The sequence below is a fragment of the Columba livia genome, chromosome 1 (genome assembly GCF_036013475.1).
Source record: "Columba livia isolate bColLiv1 breed racing homer chromosome 1, bColLiv1.pat.W.v2, whole genome shotgun sequence".
NCBI lineage: Eukaryota > Metazoa > Chordata > Aves > Columbiformes > Columbidae > Columba > Columba livia.
In genome coordinates, this window is record NC_088602.1 from 108,088,727 (window position 1) to 108,105,519 (window position 16,793).

Genomic DNA, 16,793 nt, shown 5'->3' on the forward strand with positions numbered 1-16,793 from the left:
GTAATCTCTTAAAAGTGAGAGTTAATTTCAGTTTCACATTGAAAGAGTTGAACTCTGGAATGTATTTTATCACCCCTTTTTAATATCAGAACAATACAGGTGGAGAATAGAATCAAAATGTAGGGAGGCCAAGTCTGGAAAAGAAGCATTTTCCAGGACAACGTTCACTGCTTCAGGTCAATGTGTCTGACACAGCTTTGCTTTATGGAGTAACTTCTTGTTGCATATCTGGCAGTGCTAAATAAGATCCAGCTATTAGCTAGAGGTTTATGGAGGTCTGCAGTCCTAGGCACAGGCTGTCCTACCTCTGTTTTGCCTCCAGTGTGCTCCCTGGGCCAAAGCTGTTGGCTCAGTAACTCTTAGGAAGATGTATGAAGTTTCCTTTCCCTTTGTGCTGGTTTTGGCTGAGACAGAGTTAATTTTCTTCATAGTAGCTAGTATGGGGCTGTGTTTTGGATTTGTGCTGGAAACAGTGTTGATAACACAGGGATGTTTCATTATTGCTGAGCAGCACTTACACAGAGTTAAGGCTTTTTCTGCTTCTCACACCACCCCAGCAGCGAGTAGGCTGAGGGTGCACAAAACATTGGGAGGAGACGCAGCAGGGACAGCTGACTCCAACTGAGCAAAGGGATGTTCAATACCATATGACATCATGCTCAGCAATAAAACTAAAATGCTCAGGGACTGGCTGGGCATCAGTTGGTTGGTGGTGAGCAGTTGTTTTCATTTACATCACTTGTCTTTCTTGGGTTTTATTTCTCTCTCTTTGTTATTTTCCTTTTCATTACAATTTTATTGTTGTTGTTGTTATTATTACTATTATTATTATATTTCTATTATTAAACGGTTCTTATCTCAGCCCACGAGTTTTCACACTTTTAGCCTTCTGATTCTCTCCCCCATCCCACTGCGGACAGTGAGTGAGCAGCTGTGTGGGGCTTAGTTGCCAGCTGGGATTAAACCACAACACCCTTTGAGTCCAAATAACAGTATGGCATAGTCTGCTCCATGATTAATATGAAATATTGATGTCTTGAGTCAAAACATAATATTTGTTAAGCTGTGCTTAACAACTTAACAAATATTATGTTTTGACTCAAGTTGTGCTTAATTTGTTAATTTGTGCTTAAGATTTATTCTTCAAATCTAATTTTACATGAGGAAATGTGGCCTTTACTTCCACCCTGTGCCATTTATATTCCTTTTCCCTCAAAGGAGTAAAATGGCAATGTATGGGCTTTCTTTACATATATAGCAATCTTATTTGAAATTGGTGGGGGGGACGCAGAAGAAAGAGAAAAGAAAACAGACAGAGAAAGAAATAGAGAAAGAGGAAGGAAGGAAGGAAGGAAGGAAGGAAGACATATTTTTGAAAAACTTTATTTTGCTTACCATGCTGTGACTTTGTTTTCGATAGTAAGTCAAGGTTAAATGGTGGTTGATTACAGGTCTTTGTTCTTTCAGAAACAGATTCATGAATGGAATTTTACAGCTTCTTCCATTAGGGGAATAAGGTTGGTATATCAGAAAACAGTTAAGTGGATTTTTGTTTATACTTTATAGCTCCCTTAAGTGGGAAATCTGGATTCTGCCTTAAATCTCTGCTCTGTATTGCCTATAATAAAAGCTTGTTCTGCCCAACCTGCCTTGAAATGTCAACACAGAAGACTTTGCCTTTGCACATATGGGCAGAGCTGTACATTTCTTATAGGAATACTCCTCTAACGGGGGTTGTGTGGATGTGTGTGTTCTCTGACTTCCCTGTTTCCAATTGTGTACTTGCTTTTTATATGTTTTTCTGAATTTTTCAGTGAAGTTATTGCCATTTCTGAATTTAAAAATATGGAGGGCAGAAGTAAAGAAGAGCCCTTAGTCCGTTGTCATTTATTTTAACTAACTGGCTCAACAGAGGCTAAGCAAAATCTGAGAGTTTGAGTAAACAGATCAGGCAAGAATCTAATATATTTTATTATTATAATTTAATGCACAAAAATAATGGTAATACCTTCACAAGCATAACAACTTGGCATTTATGTAGAATAATACTGAAGTACAAGTGTTTGGAATGATAAGAGATGGATTCCTAGGTTTACTTTCATATTGATGTGTTTTATGGCCTCTTCACTTTTTCGCTTCAGTGCCTTTAGATGGAATATATATGACACTGGCAAGACATAATATGCAATAAATAATCACTTTGTCAGAATTATTGCTGTAGTTTGGAGTAAATATTGGTTGTCCTGAGACTTGTTTATCAGTTATAGAAAGTATGTACTGTGATAAATGTGTACAAATAGTTTTGTAAGACTTTATCAGTGGAGTAAGTTTATGAGTTTTGTAAGAGTCTATAAGTGTAGCAGTATTATTTATCAAACATTTATAAACATGATAATAAACAGCATTTATCAAACTGGAGATAGGATTATAGAATATATAAACAAACTCAAAGCTTCTAGTTGTAAGGAAGAGAAATATAATTGCATTCTGCCTCTCTGAGTTAATTAACTGTGAAAAAGATGTTTGCTAAGTGTTTGTAATTCAAAAAAACCCCACAAAACTACTTCTTATTCTATTTCTTCTACTACTTACATCCAAAATAATCTTTTCTTAATATGAATTTTACAGCATTTCCAAATTTGATGAACGGTGTTGTTTTCTTTATGTCCATGACAACTCTGATGACTTTCAAATCTACTTTTCTACAGAAAACCAGTGCAGTAGGTGAGTTCAGTTTGTGTGGGTATTTCATGCGAGATCTATGTCCCAAATATAACTTATTTAGTAAAGATTGAAAGCTGATCTTTTTGTTTGAGAAATTAATTAGTTAATTATTTCCTCACTTCTCTTTGCTCGAGGAAGAAGCAGTGACCTAAACTCAGTGATGAGAGCAATGTCCCATTACAGTTGTTGGCTGGTTCTGATCAGTTTACTGACAAGTCATTAGGTCTGAGAAAAGGCTTAAGTAGCTTGTTCTAACGTATAGCTATTATCTTAATTTTCATTGTGTTGGCCATGTCATGTAAGGTACTCTGGTTTAGATTCCCTTATGTACCTGTTCAGTTTGATTTAGGTAGGAGCAACTAGATGTAATAGAAATTTCTAGCTTATATTTTGTTACAGATATCTGTTACTGTCTGAGCCTGTATTCCATTGTTTCCTGATGATATGTTGCCTCTAAACAGTAAGCATGCTAACTGAATTTCATACCTAAATCTTTACAGAGCTAATTCTTCTTGGGGAGTGATATTTGGCATATAAACCTTCTGAATTAAGTAGGAGTGGTTTGTTAATACACTTAATATTGGGGGTTGGATGGTATATTTATTTTTCTTGCAATAATGAATATTTATGTGTTACATGGAATAAAGTCAGATTGAAGAAAATTACTAGCTTGGTAGAGTGCAGCGTGTAAATGATAGAAAACACCAAAATTAATAGTACCTGCTCAGCCTTAGTTTGGCATTGCAATTAGTGTTGTGAAACATTGTCACATTTTTTATGCCTTATTCAGTGCAGAACAAGAGTCCATTACAAAGATGTGTCTCTATTATTCATTGAAAGAGATGTAAATATTTTACAATAACTTTTAATAATTGTCAACCACTTGTTATGGAATTTGGAAAAAGCAAGTGGCTCAGGCAGGGGTCTACATGAGAAGATGTTCTTGTGCTTAAGGATTTCCATCCCAGAGAAGTAGATGAAAAGAGTCAAAGCTCTGTTCTTCAAAACGTTACTACTTTTTATATTCTTGGCTTCTGGATGCCTGACTAGAAACCACAATATCTGGTTTTCAGAAATACTGAGTAATCACAATTGTAACCAAACTCCATAGGAACATTTAAATTAAACTGAAGGTAATATGAATAAAGTTCTCATTGCTAGACAGAAAGAGAACCACCCAATGTGATGTCACAAATTTAGCACTACTTACTTGAACCACTGAAAATCAATGCTTGATTTTTTTAATGTCTCAACGTATTTTTATATTTGTAAAGTCAAGGCCATACTAAGCACTTTCAATCAAATAGTACAACAAAAATATTTGAGTTTGATCTACCAAGATTTTACTTTGCAGTTTCAATAACAAGCATTTCGTTCTGCTACAGCAAAGAAAATAATTTTATAAGTAATTAGGCTTTTCAGTGTCAATTGATGTTCTTCCTCATTTAAGACTGGATAAATATGGAGAAAGTAAGTAATGAAAAAAACCATGAACATGCTAGTCAGTTTATTAGCTTGAAAGCAGAGCCCACCTTGTGAAGAATCTGTTTAATCTCCTTCCAAAAGGATGTTTTTCTTTGATCCTGTGCTATTTATTGTTTTTTTTTTAGATTCTGTGGGTTGGTGAAAGGAATTTTGTCTGATGCTGTTGGCAGTACTTTGGAATTAGAAGGAGAAATAGATGGAGACACATTGGAGGTATGTCAAGAATAAAAGATCCAAAACTGAAATTTGTCCTCCGTCCTTCCTGCACTTTCATGTCAGTATACTAGAAAGATAAAAAGCATTTAAACTTCTTAATTGTATATGAAATTTCAACTCTTACGTAACGATTTGTACACAAGAGTTTCATTCATTTAAAACCCCACATTTTTAATGAAGTGAGCCTGTCACTACTATAAACTGCATGAATCCCTAAAGAAGGGTGTTACTGATCTTGTATTTATGTTGCAAACAATCTACAAATGAGAATCATCTGATATCAGTTGGCTTAAGTAGATAAAAAATATATTAAATAAATTCTAGGAAAAAGCCATTTAGCAAAAGTACTTTGTTTTTTCTAGTTGGTATCTGGTGCTATTACTTCTCCAAGTAATTTCATTTGACAGGCTTCTTCTTTCACAGAGTTTTGCAGATGTTTGTGATCAGATTAATTCATTGCTCTTTTGGCTTATCACTGAAACATCCTTGTTAGGAACCTAGTGGCTGTAGGCTGTATTTATAATAAGTATACAGAAGGGACAGGAAAAAAACCCACAACAAACAAAACCACCACCCCTTCCCCCCCCCCCCCCCCCCCCCCCCGAACAAAAACTAACAAACCAACACAAAACCCACAACAACAGCAGAAAAACAAACAAAGAAAACAAACCAAACAAAAAAAAACACACCAAACACAAAACACCACCAGAAAACAAACAAAAACACATGAAAAATCCCTCAATTGTACAGGGTTATTTACATTTTATGTGGGCTCAGGTTAGGGCAGGTGAATCCATGTGTTCATAAGACACACTGTCTCATGGCAAATGTCCAGATTCATGGCACCACTAAGTACATATCCTGTGCTTCTGTTCATTTGTTTTGAAAAGCCATCATAAAAAGCAGGTTGTAACTTTTATTTGTGGTTGAGCAAATTCAGTCAATCTGTTTAATGTGTATAAGAGCCCTATTGTGGTTTGTTTGAGCTGGGTATCTTTCTGACTGTCTCATTCCAGCAATTCTCTTAGGCTTATGATTCAGAGCATCTCTTTATGACAGTGAACCTTTTATGGTACCTGGGGCTTCAGCAGAGGGTTAAGAAAGTAGAAGACCCTCTACTGCACTGTTGAATGTAATTGTGTATGGTGGGAAATATGAGATTTTGCACAGAAGTTTATGCATAGTGGCCACAGAATTCTCGACTGAAAAGGCCAAGATATGCACACCTATTAAACCCTGCTTAACACATACATCTGTGGTCTTGGCCTAGGATCAGGGTTCTGCCTTGGCAGAGTATTATCTATAGCTGCTGATTTGACATTGCGTGCTTCTGTAATTAGCTAATAGCGGGACAATCTCCAAACAACGCAGTCTGTTCAGCGGTATGACACTCTCTCAGAGGAAGTGAGCTCACCGTGGCTTGAGCCTTTTAAAAACCGCGCTGAAATAGTCACTTGAGATTGCACAGGAAGAAACAGTCCTGCATGCATCGATGGAGAAATTACTACAGAAATTAAAATTTTAAATCTTTAAGCTTTATCATTCTACATATCTTTAAGTCTTCACAATTATCACTTTGTACTTACTGTCTTGTGTCAGGACATTAATGAAAGAAATCAAGATACAGAAGGGGAGAATTAATTTGTGTAGCTTATAAATGAGCTAAGACGATTCATGTCTTCTGCAGCCTGAGATCTTACATTTAAGAAGAGACAACATGGAAAATGCAGCTTTGTATGGTCTTGATGGGCTTGACAAGCACAGAGAAAGCCAAAATTCTTACTGTTGTTATAATAAAACAACTGGTTATATGTGAGGAAGAGAAAGAAATAACCTTGAGCGCATTTTGCGGGAAGAAAATATTTCAGTCAGAATTCTTATGAGAATGTTGCCCCAAGGGGTTATACAGTTTTGATTGCAATATAGTTTAGCAAGTACAGTTTAGTTTTACAGCTGACTATGATTTGGAAGGAGAGTGAGCTTGGCATTCCTTTCAAACTTAGGGTATTTGCTTCTGGATATTGATGTTGAAGAAGTTCCTTGTCACTTTAAGAGTACCTGCTGTACCCCGGATAGAATGCCCTAGAGATCAGACTCTGCCCCACCACATTCATACAGAAGGTCAGCTATGAACACTTGTTTACTCATACCTAACGGTTGAATTGCACGTCCAGTGGATCACGTATTCAGACCTTTGGCAACCAACAGTGATTTATTCAATCTTTGTAGCTGTTGGAAGGAGATGGGGCAAATGTGAGCTGGCATCAAGTATATACAAGTCTATTAAACTGTCTACTAACTAGCACTGGACTATAAATCTCAACGATTTTCATGTATCATGGGACACAGACTAGAGAATATAGATTTCTCCATAGTAATTATAGAGTTGGCTAAGGATCAGTCTGTTGCAGATAGGGTTGCTGTCAATCTTAAATTCTGCAATGTGACTGCTGTCTTTTTTTTGCACAGTTTTGTGTCATATGATAACTGTGAAAGCTGGATATCCTCCTGCCAAAGAACCTGACAAGTTTTACATATGGCGTTTTAGGTCAGTTATGCCTATCATACAACAAGATTATGTTATGAACCATGAAGTGCTGAAACATGGAAAATGAAACTGTAGTAAAGCCGCACTAACTGAAGTTTAGTTCCACTGAGCAGAATATGCTGTTAGGATAAATGACAGATGTTTTTTCTTTAGCACCCTCTGTACAGCAGCATGAAACTTGCCATCTTTGCTGAGATGAATGATAGGGAGTGTCAGTGACACATGGACATTGCAATACCAGAGCTGCAATATGAGCTGGGAAGACACTGCAAAGAAATACATCTCAAGGCTGCATTCTGTATGACAGCATCTGTCTTATTGGATGAAGCAGAAAAAGTGGTGATTGACAGAAATGTCAATAGTTATGGCCATTGTAAAAAGGTGGTGTTGTTTGGTGGGGTTGGTTTGGTTTTGTTTGCTGTTATTGGTGCGTTCGTTTGTTTTTTAATATAGAATTCATATGAAGCCACAAAGACTACCCTGCAGTTTTCCCATATGAGACATCCTATTGGATTTGGGAAGATACTAGTGGAGGTCTGTGTGCTCCTGATAATAGTTGAGGCTATGAAACTGTCCAATTCCTCTAACTCTTTCCAGAAGTGCTTTTCCAATATCCTGCATCACTTTCCTGATTTGAATCAGGTGTGTGCTGCTTAACCCAACTTCCATGAGAAATTTGGTGTCTGGTACATACTTTGGTTAAGCATCATTCATCAATAGGCTTTTCACTGACCTTTATAGTAGGAGAGCTCTATGATAAGATCACCATATGGGACAAGACCATGAGGTGGTTTAAATTAGTGTAGTTTTACTGAGGTCAGTGAACCAGCAGTGACTTATGCATCTGGCAATATGACCCTGCATGGTTTCATGAGCAGTGGAAACCACCACTTCAAATATTTCATCATCCTTGGAGAACATGAGCAATTTTTTTTGACTTTTGGAAAAGCTCGTGATGAGGGGAATATGTCAGAAATTAATTTTGCTGTGGTGAAGCTCGAATGAGAGTTTAGGGTCTTAAAATAGTGTCCACCCACTGTAATGAGTATATCACTTTTATGTCTTTATTAAACCATTGGTTTCAAAACTGTAGGTTATGTTCCATACATTTATGCATTCTGAAGGATCTGTCAGCAATTCTTAGAGATAATACCTGAATGTGTTCTTCTGACAGCACTGTTTCATTGAATTTGGTTTAATGCTGAGTTCCTTTTTTTTGGGTGAATGCATTTGGAAGCTGCTTAGGGAAAGTTGTTTTGTAAAGCAAGTAGCATGGAAATTTTACAAGCTGTAAAATGCACCAGGCTGGTGGGAAACCTACTGTACGGCAGCTGTACTGCAGTAGCCACTCTGTATAGTACATAACTGTTGTTAAAGCTCTCTGTAATGTCCAATGTTACTGATAACAATTTCTGTGCTGCTGTGTTTATCTTTTCTGCTTGCAGTATGAGTACGATTACGATGAGAACGGTGACAGGGTAGTTCTAGGAAAAGGTACTTACGGAATAGTTTATGCTGGAAGAGACCTTAGCAATCAGGTCCGAATAGCCATCAAAGAAATACCTGAGAGAGACAGCAGGTAAGACCTAGTTTATTGTTATAAATACATTGCTAAAGAAACTGCAGTTGTTTGCTGAAAATTTTTCTCTTCTTAGCATGTATTTCTATATGGTTACCTTAGAAAATCCCAGTATACTGAAATTCAATTATTTCCTCCATTTTTCAACAGTACCCTTTTGAGAATAAGGATTTTTTTTTTCTTTTTGGAAAAGATATTATATATATCATAAATAATGCAGTTGGATAATGATATGTATATCATGAATTCTAGAATAGGACATATTTTGGGTTTTAAGCTGCAGCTGTATCTCATTTGTATTCTTTTTGGGAAGGGGGAAAAGCATAAAAGGAGTTTTGGAGGCAAAGACAGTACTATGTAATGATACAGAAGAAAGGCATGTATAAATTCTTTGAGGCTGTGTTTCTCCTTTGGGGTTTCTTTGAGTTCTACCTCTGTACTTTTTCTGAATAGGCAGCCAGTCACACTGCATTTTGAAGGTCGTGGACAAGATGTTTGCTGAGAATTGGATCAGTATCCCTAAAACCCATTCTGTTTGCAAACTGGCATTTAAGCATAATGAAGAACCTTTTCCTGCATGATGAGACACTCCTCTTTTTTTTTTTTTTTTTCCTAATAGGTATTCTCAACCTCTTCATGAAGAAATAGCACTGCATAAATATTTAAAGCATCGAAACATTGTCCAGTATCTTGGATCTGTTTCAGAAAATGGATACATTAAGATTTTTATGGAGCAGGTACCAGGAGGTTTGTATCATTCTGAGCTTAGTCTCTCAAAGGATTTGAGAGCAATCAGAACTCTAAACTTAATGAAAGCAAATAGTTGTGCATTTAATATGCTTGTGCGCTGTATATGGCTTTTCTGTTGAGACATTAACTACAGATGGTGTGCTTCTGATATGAAGAATAGATCTGAAGTGTACAGGTCCCAGTATCTTCTCCCCTTTCTGTAATATAATTATAACTGTAGAAAAAAGTCATTAGAAGTATTTGGTGTCAAATACTCATGTGTTATAAAATAGTGGAGTTAGAGCTGTATAGTGCATTTAGCCTGACATCTGAATGGTGACTGGACTTCTAGGATAAGTTTCTGTTGAACAGTAACACTGGCTGAGCAATTGAGTATTATTTTGTGACTGCTATATACAAAGCACTGCTATTTTCTAGGTGGATTAGAGATAAAAGTTATATGCTTCCCTTGCTCATAATTTCCAGCTTTGCTTCTCTAGCCTTCTCCACATTTTAAGATGTGAAGTCCCTCTACATCTTCTCCAGGTTATATTTCCATCTCCCTTCCGCTGTTTGTTCTTCAGTGTCAAGTATGTGTCAGAATGAGTGTTAAATCATTGCGAGAATATTATTTGCAAAATAAAAACAGGAATAAACAAAACAGGGAAAAAAGTTCAGGTTTTCTAAGGAAGGTCCAGACACAAACATTCAAGGTGTAATTAAATACATCTGGAGCATAGGGAAGTTCTTTATTTTTTCAGTTCCTGTGACCTTCTCACCTGAAAGCTGAGACACTCTGACATGTATGATGCATGCAGATGCAAGCTTCCACCTGTTTTCCTGCATTTGCTAAAAGTGTCAAATGATGTTGTTTACCTACCTTTCTTTTCCTGATCATATACACAGAGTAGCGTGTGTAGTGATTAATCGTTAATGCCAAGATATTATTGAACCAATTCAGATATTTTAAACTCTGCAGCCAGTCTTAAAAAGGAACTGGCTGTTCAAGTTACGCAAAATTATTTGAGGAAACTGAACTTTAGAAAGCTGTTGATGTTGACTGAAAACCCCTTTAAGCTGAATTTGTCTGGCATTGAGACCCACTACGGTTAGCTTATTACAAGCAGAAAAAGCAAAACTGTCTTTATTTTGATTAATGATGAAAATATTTGTGGTTTTGTGTTTTTTTAAAAAAAGGATAGATTTATTACAAGTAGGGGAAGTGTGGATAACCTATCTCCTACTCTGAACATCCATTACTTGATTTTTTTCAGGAGCTTTCTTTCCTCTGTCTCTGAATATTTGCAGGAGATAATCCCATATCTGCATGGAAAATACTCTTTCTGTTTTGCTTCTTTCTTGCCTGCCTCAAGTAGATCAGCTTCTCTTTGCCCATGCATGTGGTTCGTGAAGTGTAGTGTATAACATCATACAGCGTTATCTGGTCTTTATATCATGAAAGGCTAAATGGTTGCTAGTCCTAGTCTCAACAGTTGTTAGACTGATGTGGGGGAGATGCATCCAGCCCTGTCATAACACTTATTCCTGTCATGGGGGTAAGAGCTGAGCTGGCAAGAAAGGAATAGCCAGTCAAAAGTAGCATCAAATTATTTGCTTTGAGGGATCTAGGAAGAATTTGGCTGAATTATAGGTACTGCATTTCTCTTGTATTAGGATATTGAACAAAGGCTTAATCCAGATTTAAAGGTTTCATGTTAATTTGTAGATTTTTCTATCTTGATGCACTTCCTTAACTCTTTTAGGCAGCCTCTCAGCTCTCCTAAGATCTAAATGGGGCCCAATGAAAGAACCTACCATTAAATTTTACACCAAGCAGATTCTGGAAGGTCTCAAGTATCTCCATGAGAACCAGATTGTACACAGAGATATAAAGGTAAATTTTCTTTTAGTGTGTCTTGAGTGATTTGCTTTTGATCTTATTTATTTCAGTTAGGTTTACTCTAACCTGAAGCAGAAATTTTAATAGGATTTCATGGAAGCTTAAGACAAAAGGAATGAATAAAACAACCCCTTCTCCGCAGTGCTCCTGGAAAATTCATTTGTAGGAAGGTATATTAAAAAATAACTGAACTTGAAGGAGTACTGAGATTGGGATTTGGAATCTACTCATCTGTCTCCCCTCCCTGTTCCCTCTCTCTCTCTCATCCAAACCACAGGGTGATAATGTTTTGGTGAACACCTACAGTGGTGTGGTAAAGATATCTGATTTTGGTACTTCCAAAAGGTTGGCAGGAATTAATCCATGCACCGAAACATTTACAGGTAAGACTAATTTAGCAGAGTTTGTGAGGGTTTTGATGATAGATTTAGAATTAGAGACAATGGACTCTTTGGATTTGTGATGAAAACAAGATTAGGTCTCTATTTTCAAGGAAGAGTGAATGGGAGTGTGGTCGCCATAAACACAGTCTTGCTATCTTCTTCTTTTTTTTTTTTTTTTTTTAAATAATTTTCTTCCTTTTGATTTTTAGACTTCTTTAATGTGGTGGCATAATAGTTTTTCTTCTAAGTGTTTTTCATTAAGTAGCAATTAAATTGTTGCAATTACATCTGCAAATACTTTAATACAACAACTTTTTCATGTAATAATTTTGATAACAGTATGTCTGGAAGTGCAGAAAACCAAACAAACTTATAAATACAGTAATGTAAAAGATGAAGTGATGGTCGAAGATCCTTTTGTGGCTGTTTAATGTGATAGTCCAAAATTTAATTTTGTCCCAGCAAGTCACTATTATGGCTGATCACTATTATGTCTGAAACAGATATTAGAGGAAAACCACTCTGCCTGTGTGGCTTGAGCTTTTGTTCTACATATTTAATGAATATAGTAATATCCAATCCCTTTTATCTTCAACACATGTCCTTTATAGTTCACAGCTTTACCACGGTGTAATTTTTTTGCATTCTTAAGAAGAAAAATAATTTAAATTAAAGATGTCAGAACTGTTAGGAATTCATGTGGAGAAAGTACTGTAGTGTTTGAAACACTCAGAACATCTACAGGTTTCTGTCATTGGTGTGGACTGTCGTTCTGTAAAGACCTCTTGCTAGCTCTGTTAGTATATGATTGAAAATCAGTGATTCCAAATTGACCATCTTTTATTTCACTTCTACTGTTCTTTTTGTTTATCAGCATTATAACTAATATTTAAATAAAATTATCTACAGGCAAACTTTAGAGACATTCAGATTTATTTGTTAAAAGCCAGCTGTAAGCTTAGGCAGAATCTTATATTTTGCCAAGAGGTATAGCTTTAGAAGTTTCAATAGTTTTTTGTTTTCTTTTTTGGTGACCTTGGATGTCAGAAATCCCAAGGACATCCAAAAGACTTCCTGGAATTGCAATTTATAATGGACTCCCTTATTTTTTGTTATTGTATGATTGATTTCCCTTGATTACAACCTTGATTGTTTTTGTGTAAACCTTGAATGTTGTTTTTAAACATTCTTATCTTTATTATCTATTTTTAATAAAAATAGCTTATTTTCAGACTAACTTTTTGAAATTCTCTGTCACTAGTGTTCTTATTGTAGGAGTAAACATATGAAAAATTATTCTCATTAAGACTATCTGTCACTGCAGGTTTTCATCATCTCTTACATGCACAATCTTTACAGTTTAGTGTCTGCAAAAATTGTCTGATAATTTTTGACATTCTAAGGAAGCATTTGGGATTATGTGGTGAATATACTTTGGGCAGTTTCAAGCCTTGTATCAGAATGAGGAGGAAACGTTTATAGAAAAGATGTTAAAACATAAGTTTCTGTGTGGTATTCAGCACTGAGATGGGAAATCAAATATTTTGGCTATACAGGTTGCATTGGACAATTTTTAGCTTGCACAGTTGTGTGTTAATTCTCTTTAAGAAGAATGAAGACTGTAACACTTGGCTGTTCTTTTATCCTGACTAGGAACCTTGCAGTACATGGCTCCAGAAATCATCGATAAAGGACCACGAGGATACGGTGCTCCAGCTGATATCTGGTCACTGGGCTGTACCATTATTGAAATGGCAACAGGCAAACCTCCATTTCATGAACTAGGGGAACCTCAAGCCGCGATGTTTAAAGTACGTACAGCTTTTTTGCTATAGAGTTTATGAATTTGCAAATACTAACTTAATTTTGTAATATTAATTTAATTGGCAGTAACCTTTTGTTAAATGGGTTATTTTGCACAAAGCCACAGTCTGACCTGTGTTCTTAACTCTCACTGAGTGATTCTTCCGTGCTCAAAGCTGTATTGCTCTAGGATGTCATCATTTATTTTTGTGCTGGAAATAGGTCATGACTCAGAGCAGCAACCTGAAAAATGAGTGAAGACTTATGAAAACCAATATTCTCTACCCTAAGACTTGTATCATCTCCTGCTCTTGTTTTATGATTTCCTTCTTGAGGCAACCAGTCTCAAAAATGACAACTAAGTTATTTCTGCTCCTTTAAGTCTTTATTTTTTGTAAGCCTCCCTCCCAGCGTATCTGTTTGCCTTGTCTTTCAAAGGTCCAGTCTCTGCAACACGGCAGCAAGCTATGGTAGAAGGGGAGTGGAGGGCTCACTTTCAAGGATTTTTAATATGTACTGAAGGAGTAAAATAATCTGTATTTTACATCCTAAATCCTTTGGATCACAGCTGCCTCCTTGGTAAACTCTTGCCTCTATTTCTTTATTTCTCTTAGTGTATCTGTTTTCAAATGCTCAAATTAATACTTGAGAAGAGAATTCTTCAGATAGTTTTAATAATAAATGTATTTGAAAAAATTACTTGTTCTAACTCTAAAACTAACAGTAGTGTAAAAGCTATGATGTGCTAATGTGTCAGATATGCAGACTGAAAATTTTTGGTTCTTCCATTGGCTTGCAGTAGACCTTTAGTAAAGTACTTAATTTTTTCACTCATGCTTCGGAGTCCTTGTTCTTATAATGAGGAAAATACCACAGCCATAACCCAGCAAACTGCTTTAAATTATCAATATTGTTAATTTATTTGTGTGTGTCACACATCAGTATAATTATTACTGGAAACATGGTAGCAAAATCAGGTATTTATCAATAAGTATAGTTAGCTGGGCTGCAATTCAGCATGACACGTAATGCCGTGTTACTTACTAGGCCTGAGAGTTTTCCCATGCGCCACAGCTAAAAGGCAAAGAAAGGGATGGTTATGGGTTTTGATGTAGCTATTTCAACAGTATAATGTGTCACCTTGGTGCTGTCGACTTGTGACACGATGTCAAAAGAAGCTGCGTGGGTGACCATGGTTTGGTTCACTAAAGCTTTCCTGAGGCACCTGTGGAAAGAGACTTTTTTCCACATCGCTGTAAATGTCAGATATGGTTGTGTCGGCAGATGCCTTTTCATCTTATGGATCTGGCACACAGTTGAACTGTGCAGTGAGCTGCATGTCTTATTTTTCAGTGGAGTTTACTGAACTGTCGGGAAGTGCTGCTTCAGTTCTGGGTGCTCAACGGGATCTGCACAGGCTCATGATGTGAGCTCTCGCAGGATTGTGCACGTCCTGCCCAAAAGCACTTCCAGGCCATAGAGCTGTGTTCTGAAGTCTCAGAATTGGCATATTTAAACTACATTTCTTGCACTTCTTTCTTCAAGGACGTGTCAGAGTTTTTTAGTGTTGTTATTGCAAAATGTGCTACAGTCAGGCATTTGTTTTTGTTCTCTGTTTCTTGGCTTTGCTGGGACCTGCCTGAAACTGCTTCTTGCTGGGCACCAAAAATTGCAAACTGTGGTTTCTTTTTGCTGTACAACAGAAGTAAGCAAGCTGGAAGCTAGATTTGAAGCCAGGAATGAAGCAGGCCAACTGGGCAGGCATGTAAAAAGAACAGAAGAGCCTGGAAAACTTAGGATATGGAAAATTTGAGGTCCCCACCTCCACATTTACACTGTGTTGTACATAAGGCAGGTGAGGAGAAGAAAGGTCTGAGTCTGGCTGCGCAGTCACTATAGAAATTGCAAATCACCAGAGAATTGGACAAAGTAGAGAAAAAGGGCTAGAGTGAAACCAAGAACTGGAAATAATTTCTGTCTGAGTATACGTTGTGTGGTATTCCATCTATGAGCATAGTGTGTGTGCATCTGGTTCTATGTGAAAGGAACAAACGAGAGAGAAAGTAAACTAACGCTTCCACAGAGTTTCTGGATGCCTCTGACAGAGCTTATTCCCCTTGAGCCACAGAGATTAAGATAAGATCAGAGATGCATTCATATTTCCTGGTCCTGGTTTGGACTGTCCTGGGTTTTGTTTAGTGCACAAGGGTACAGCCTGGCATCCCAGGGCTGTCAGCCTGTCACACTGACCCAGCTGGCGCTGGCTGGGGGATCCTGTCCCCAGGATGCACAAGGAGTGATGGGCTGACCATGGGGACGGGCATGTCAAGAGCAGTTGTCAGAGCACAGTAAGCAGGGGGCTGTCTTCTCTCTCTGCTCCAAAGCAAAAATCTTACCAGGCTGATGTTTTGAAGTGGTGAAATTGTATACCCCATTTATAAAACACTGTACAAAATATGCATGGGAATTTACAAATCAGTTAAAGATGCTCCATCAGACAAGGTAAATATATAGAAGTTGTAACCTGCCAGCAGGACATGACATCAATTTATTTATGTATTTATTCAATTACTCTATTAAATACATAAATTTAACTGCAGAGATTAGCAAAATGCATATATTAAAAATGTAACACGCAGGAAATACTGAGTTTTGAATGTGTGTAGAGCCATGGTTTGGAAGGGCGTAATGCATTATTAGCATTTCACATTCTACACTGTCATTCAAACAGAAGTACGACTGCTCAGCATTTTTTGCTTCAGCTTGCATTGAAGCTGAACTGCTATTGTGAGTGCCTAATGGTGCCACAGTGTGTTAATGCAACTGTATAATGAGATTATTTAAACAACTCTTCATTTTAGCGAGCAGCTGGCACTTGTTTAACTGCTGGGCTACTATCTCCCTTGTGGCCACTATCTGTCTGCTCGTTCTCCAGAGCCCTTTTTACGCAAAAATGCAGAGACTACCAGTCATAATCTTGCCAGATATATGCCATACAGCGCACACGTGTTACACAACTCTCGCTTCAAAACATGTATGCCAGATTGGCGTTAGAGAATAAGACGACCATGAAGGAGCTGGAAAAATCACTAGGGAGCAACCTGTAGAAGCGCATTTTTCATTGCTTTAAAGAAAGTGGAAGCTCTTGTTAAACCTTTAGGCATCATGTGATTTTTTCAGTTAAATACCACTGAAAGGTGAGGGAAGACATCCGGCCTGAGTGCCAGGGGTGGTGACAAGGTCTGGCAAGGTCATCACGAGCATTTGAACATAGAAATCTGGCAGTGGCAGGAGCAGAACAGGTGCAGGCCCCAGGCAGCTGGTGCTGGAGGAGGAAGTTATTCCTGTTCTGGGCACAAATGTGCTGGAGAGGAGTCAGCAATGGAGAGACACAGAACGGGGCAGGGGTGATGGGAAGCATATGCA

General features: G+C 37.3%; 1 protein-coding gene across 2 annotated transcripts in view; it reads left to right on the forward strand.

Annotated features, from left to right (window-relative positions):
* MAP3K15 (mitogen-activated protein kinase kinase kinase 15) overlaps positions 1-16,793 on the forward strand; it is an 87,436-nt gene that overhangs the window by 58,577 nt on the left and 12,066 nt on the right. For both annotated transcript variants that reach the window (XM_065071888.1, XM_021279879.2), the window contains 8 exons: positions 1,468-1,517; positions 2,629-2,724; positions 4,335-4,422; positions 8,419-8,552; positions 9,172-9,299; positions 11,045-11,175; positions 11,459-11,564; positions 13,218-13,375. In XM_065071888.1, coding sequence (XP_064927960.1) covers positions 1,468-1,517; positions 2,629-2,724; positions 4,335-4,422; positions 8,419-8,552; positions 9,172-9,299; positions 11,045-11,175; positions 11,459-11,564; positions 13,218-13,375 — 891 coding nt within the window. The remainder of the gene's footprint in view (positions 1-1,467; positions 1,518-2,628; positions 2,725-4,334; positions 4,423-8,418; positions 8,553-9,171; positions 9,300-11,044; positions 11,176-11,458; positions 11,565-13,217; positions 13,376-16,793) is intronic.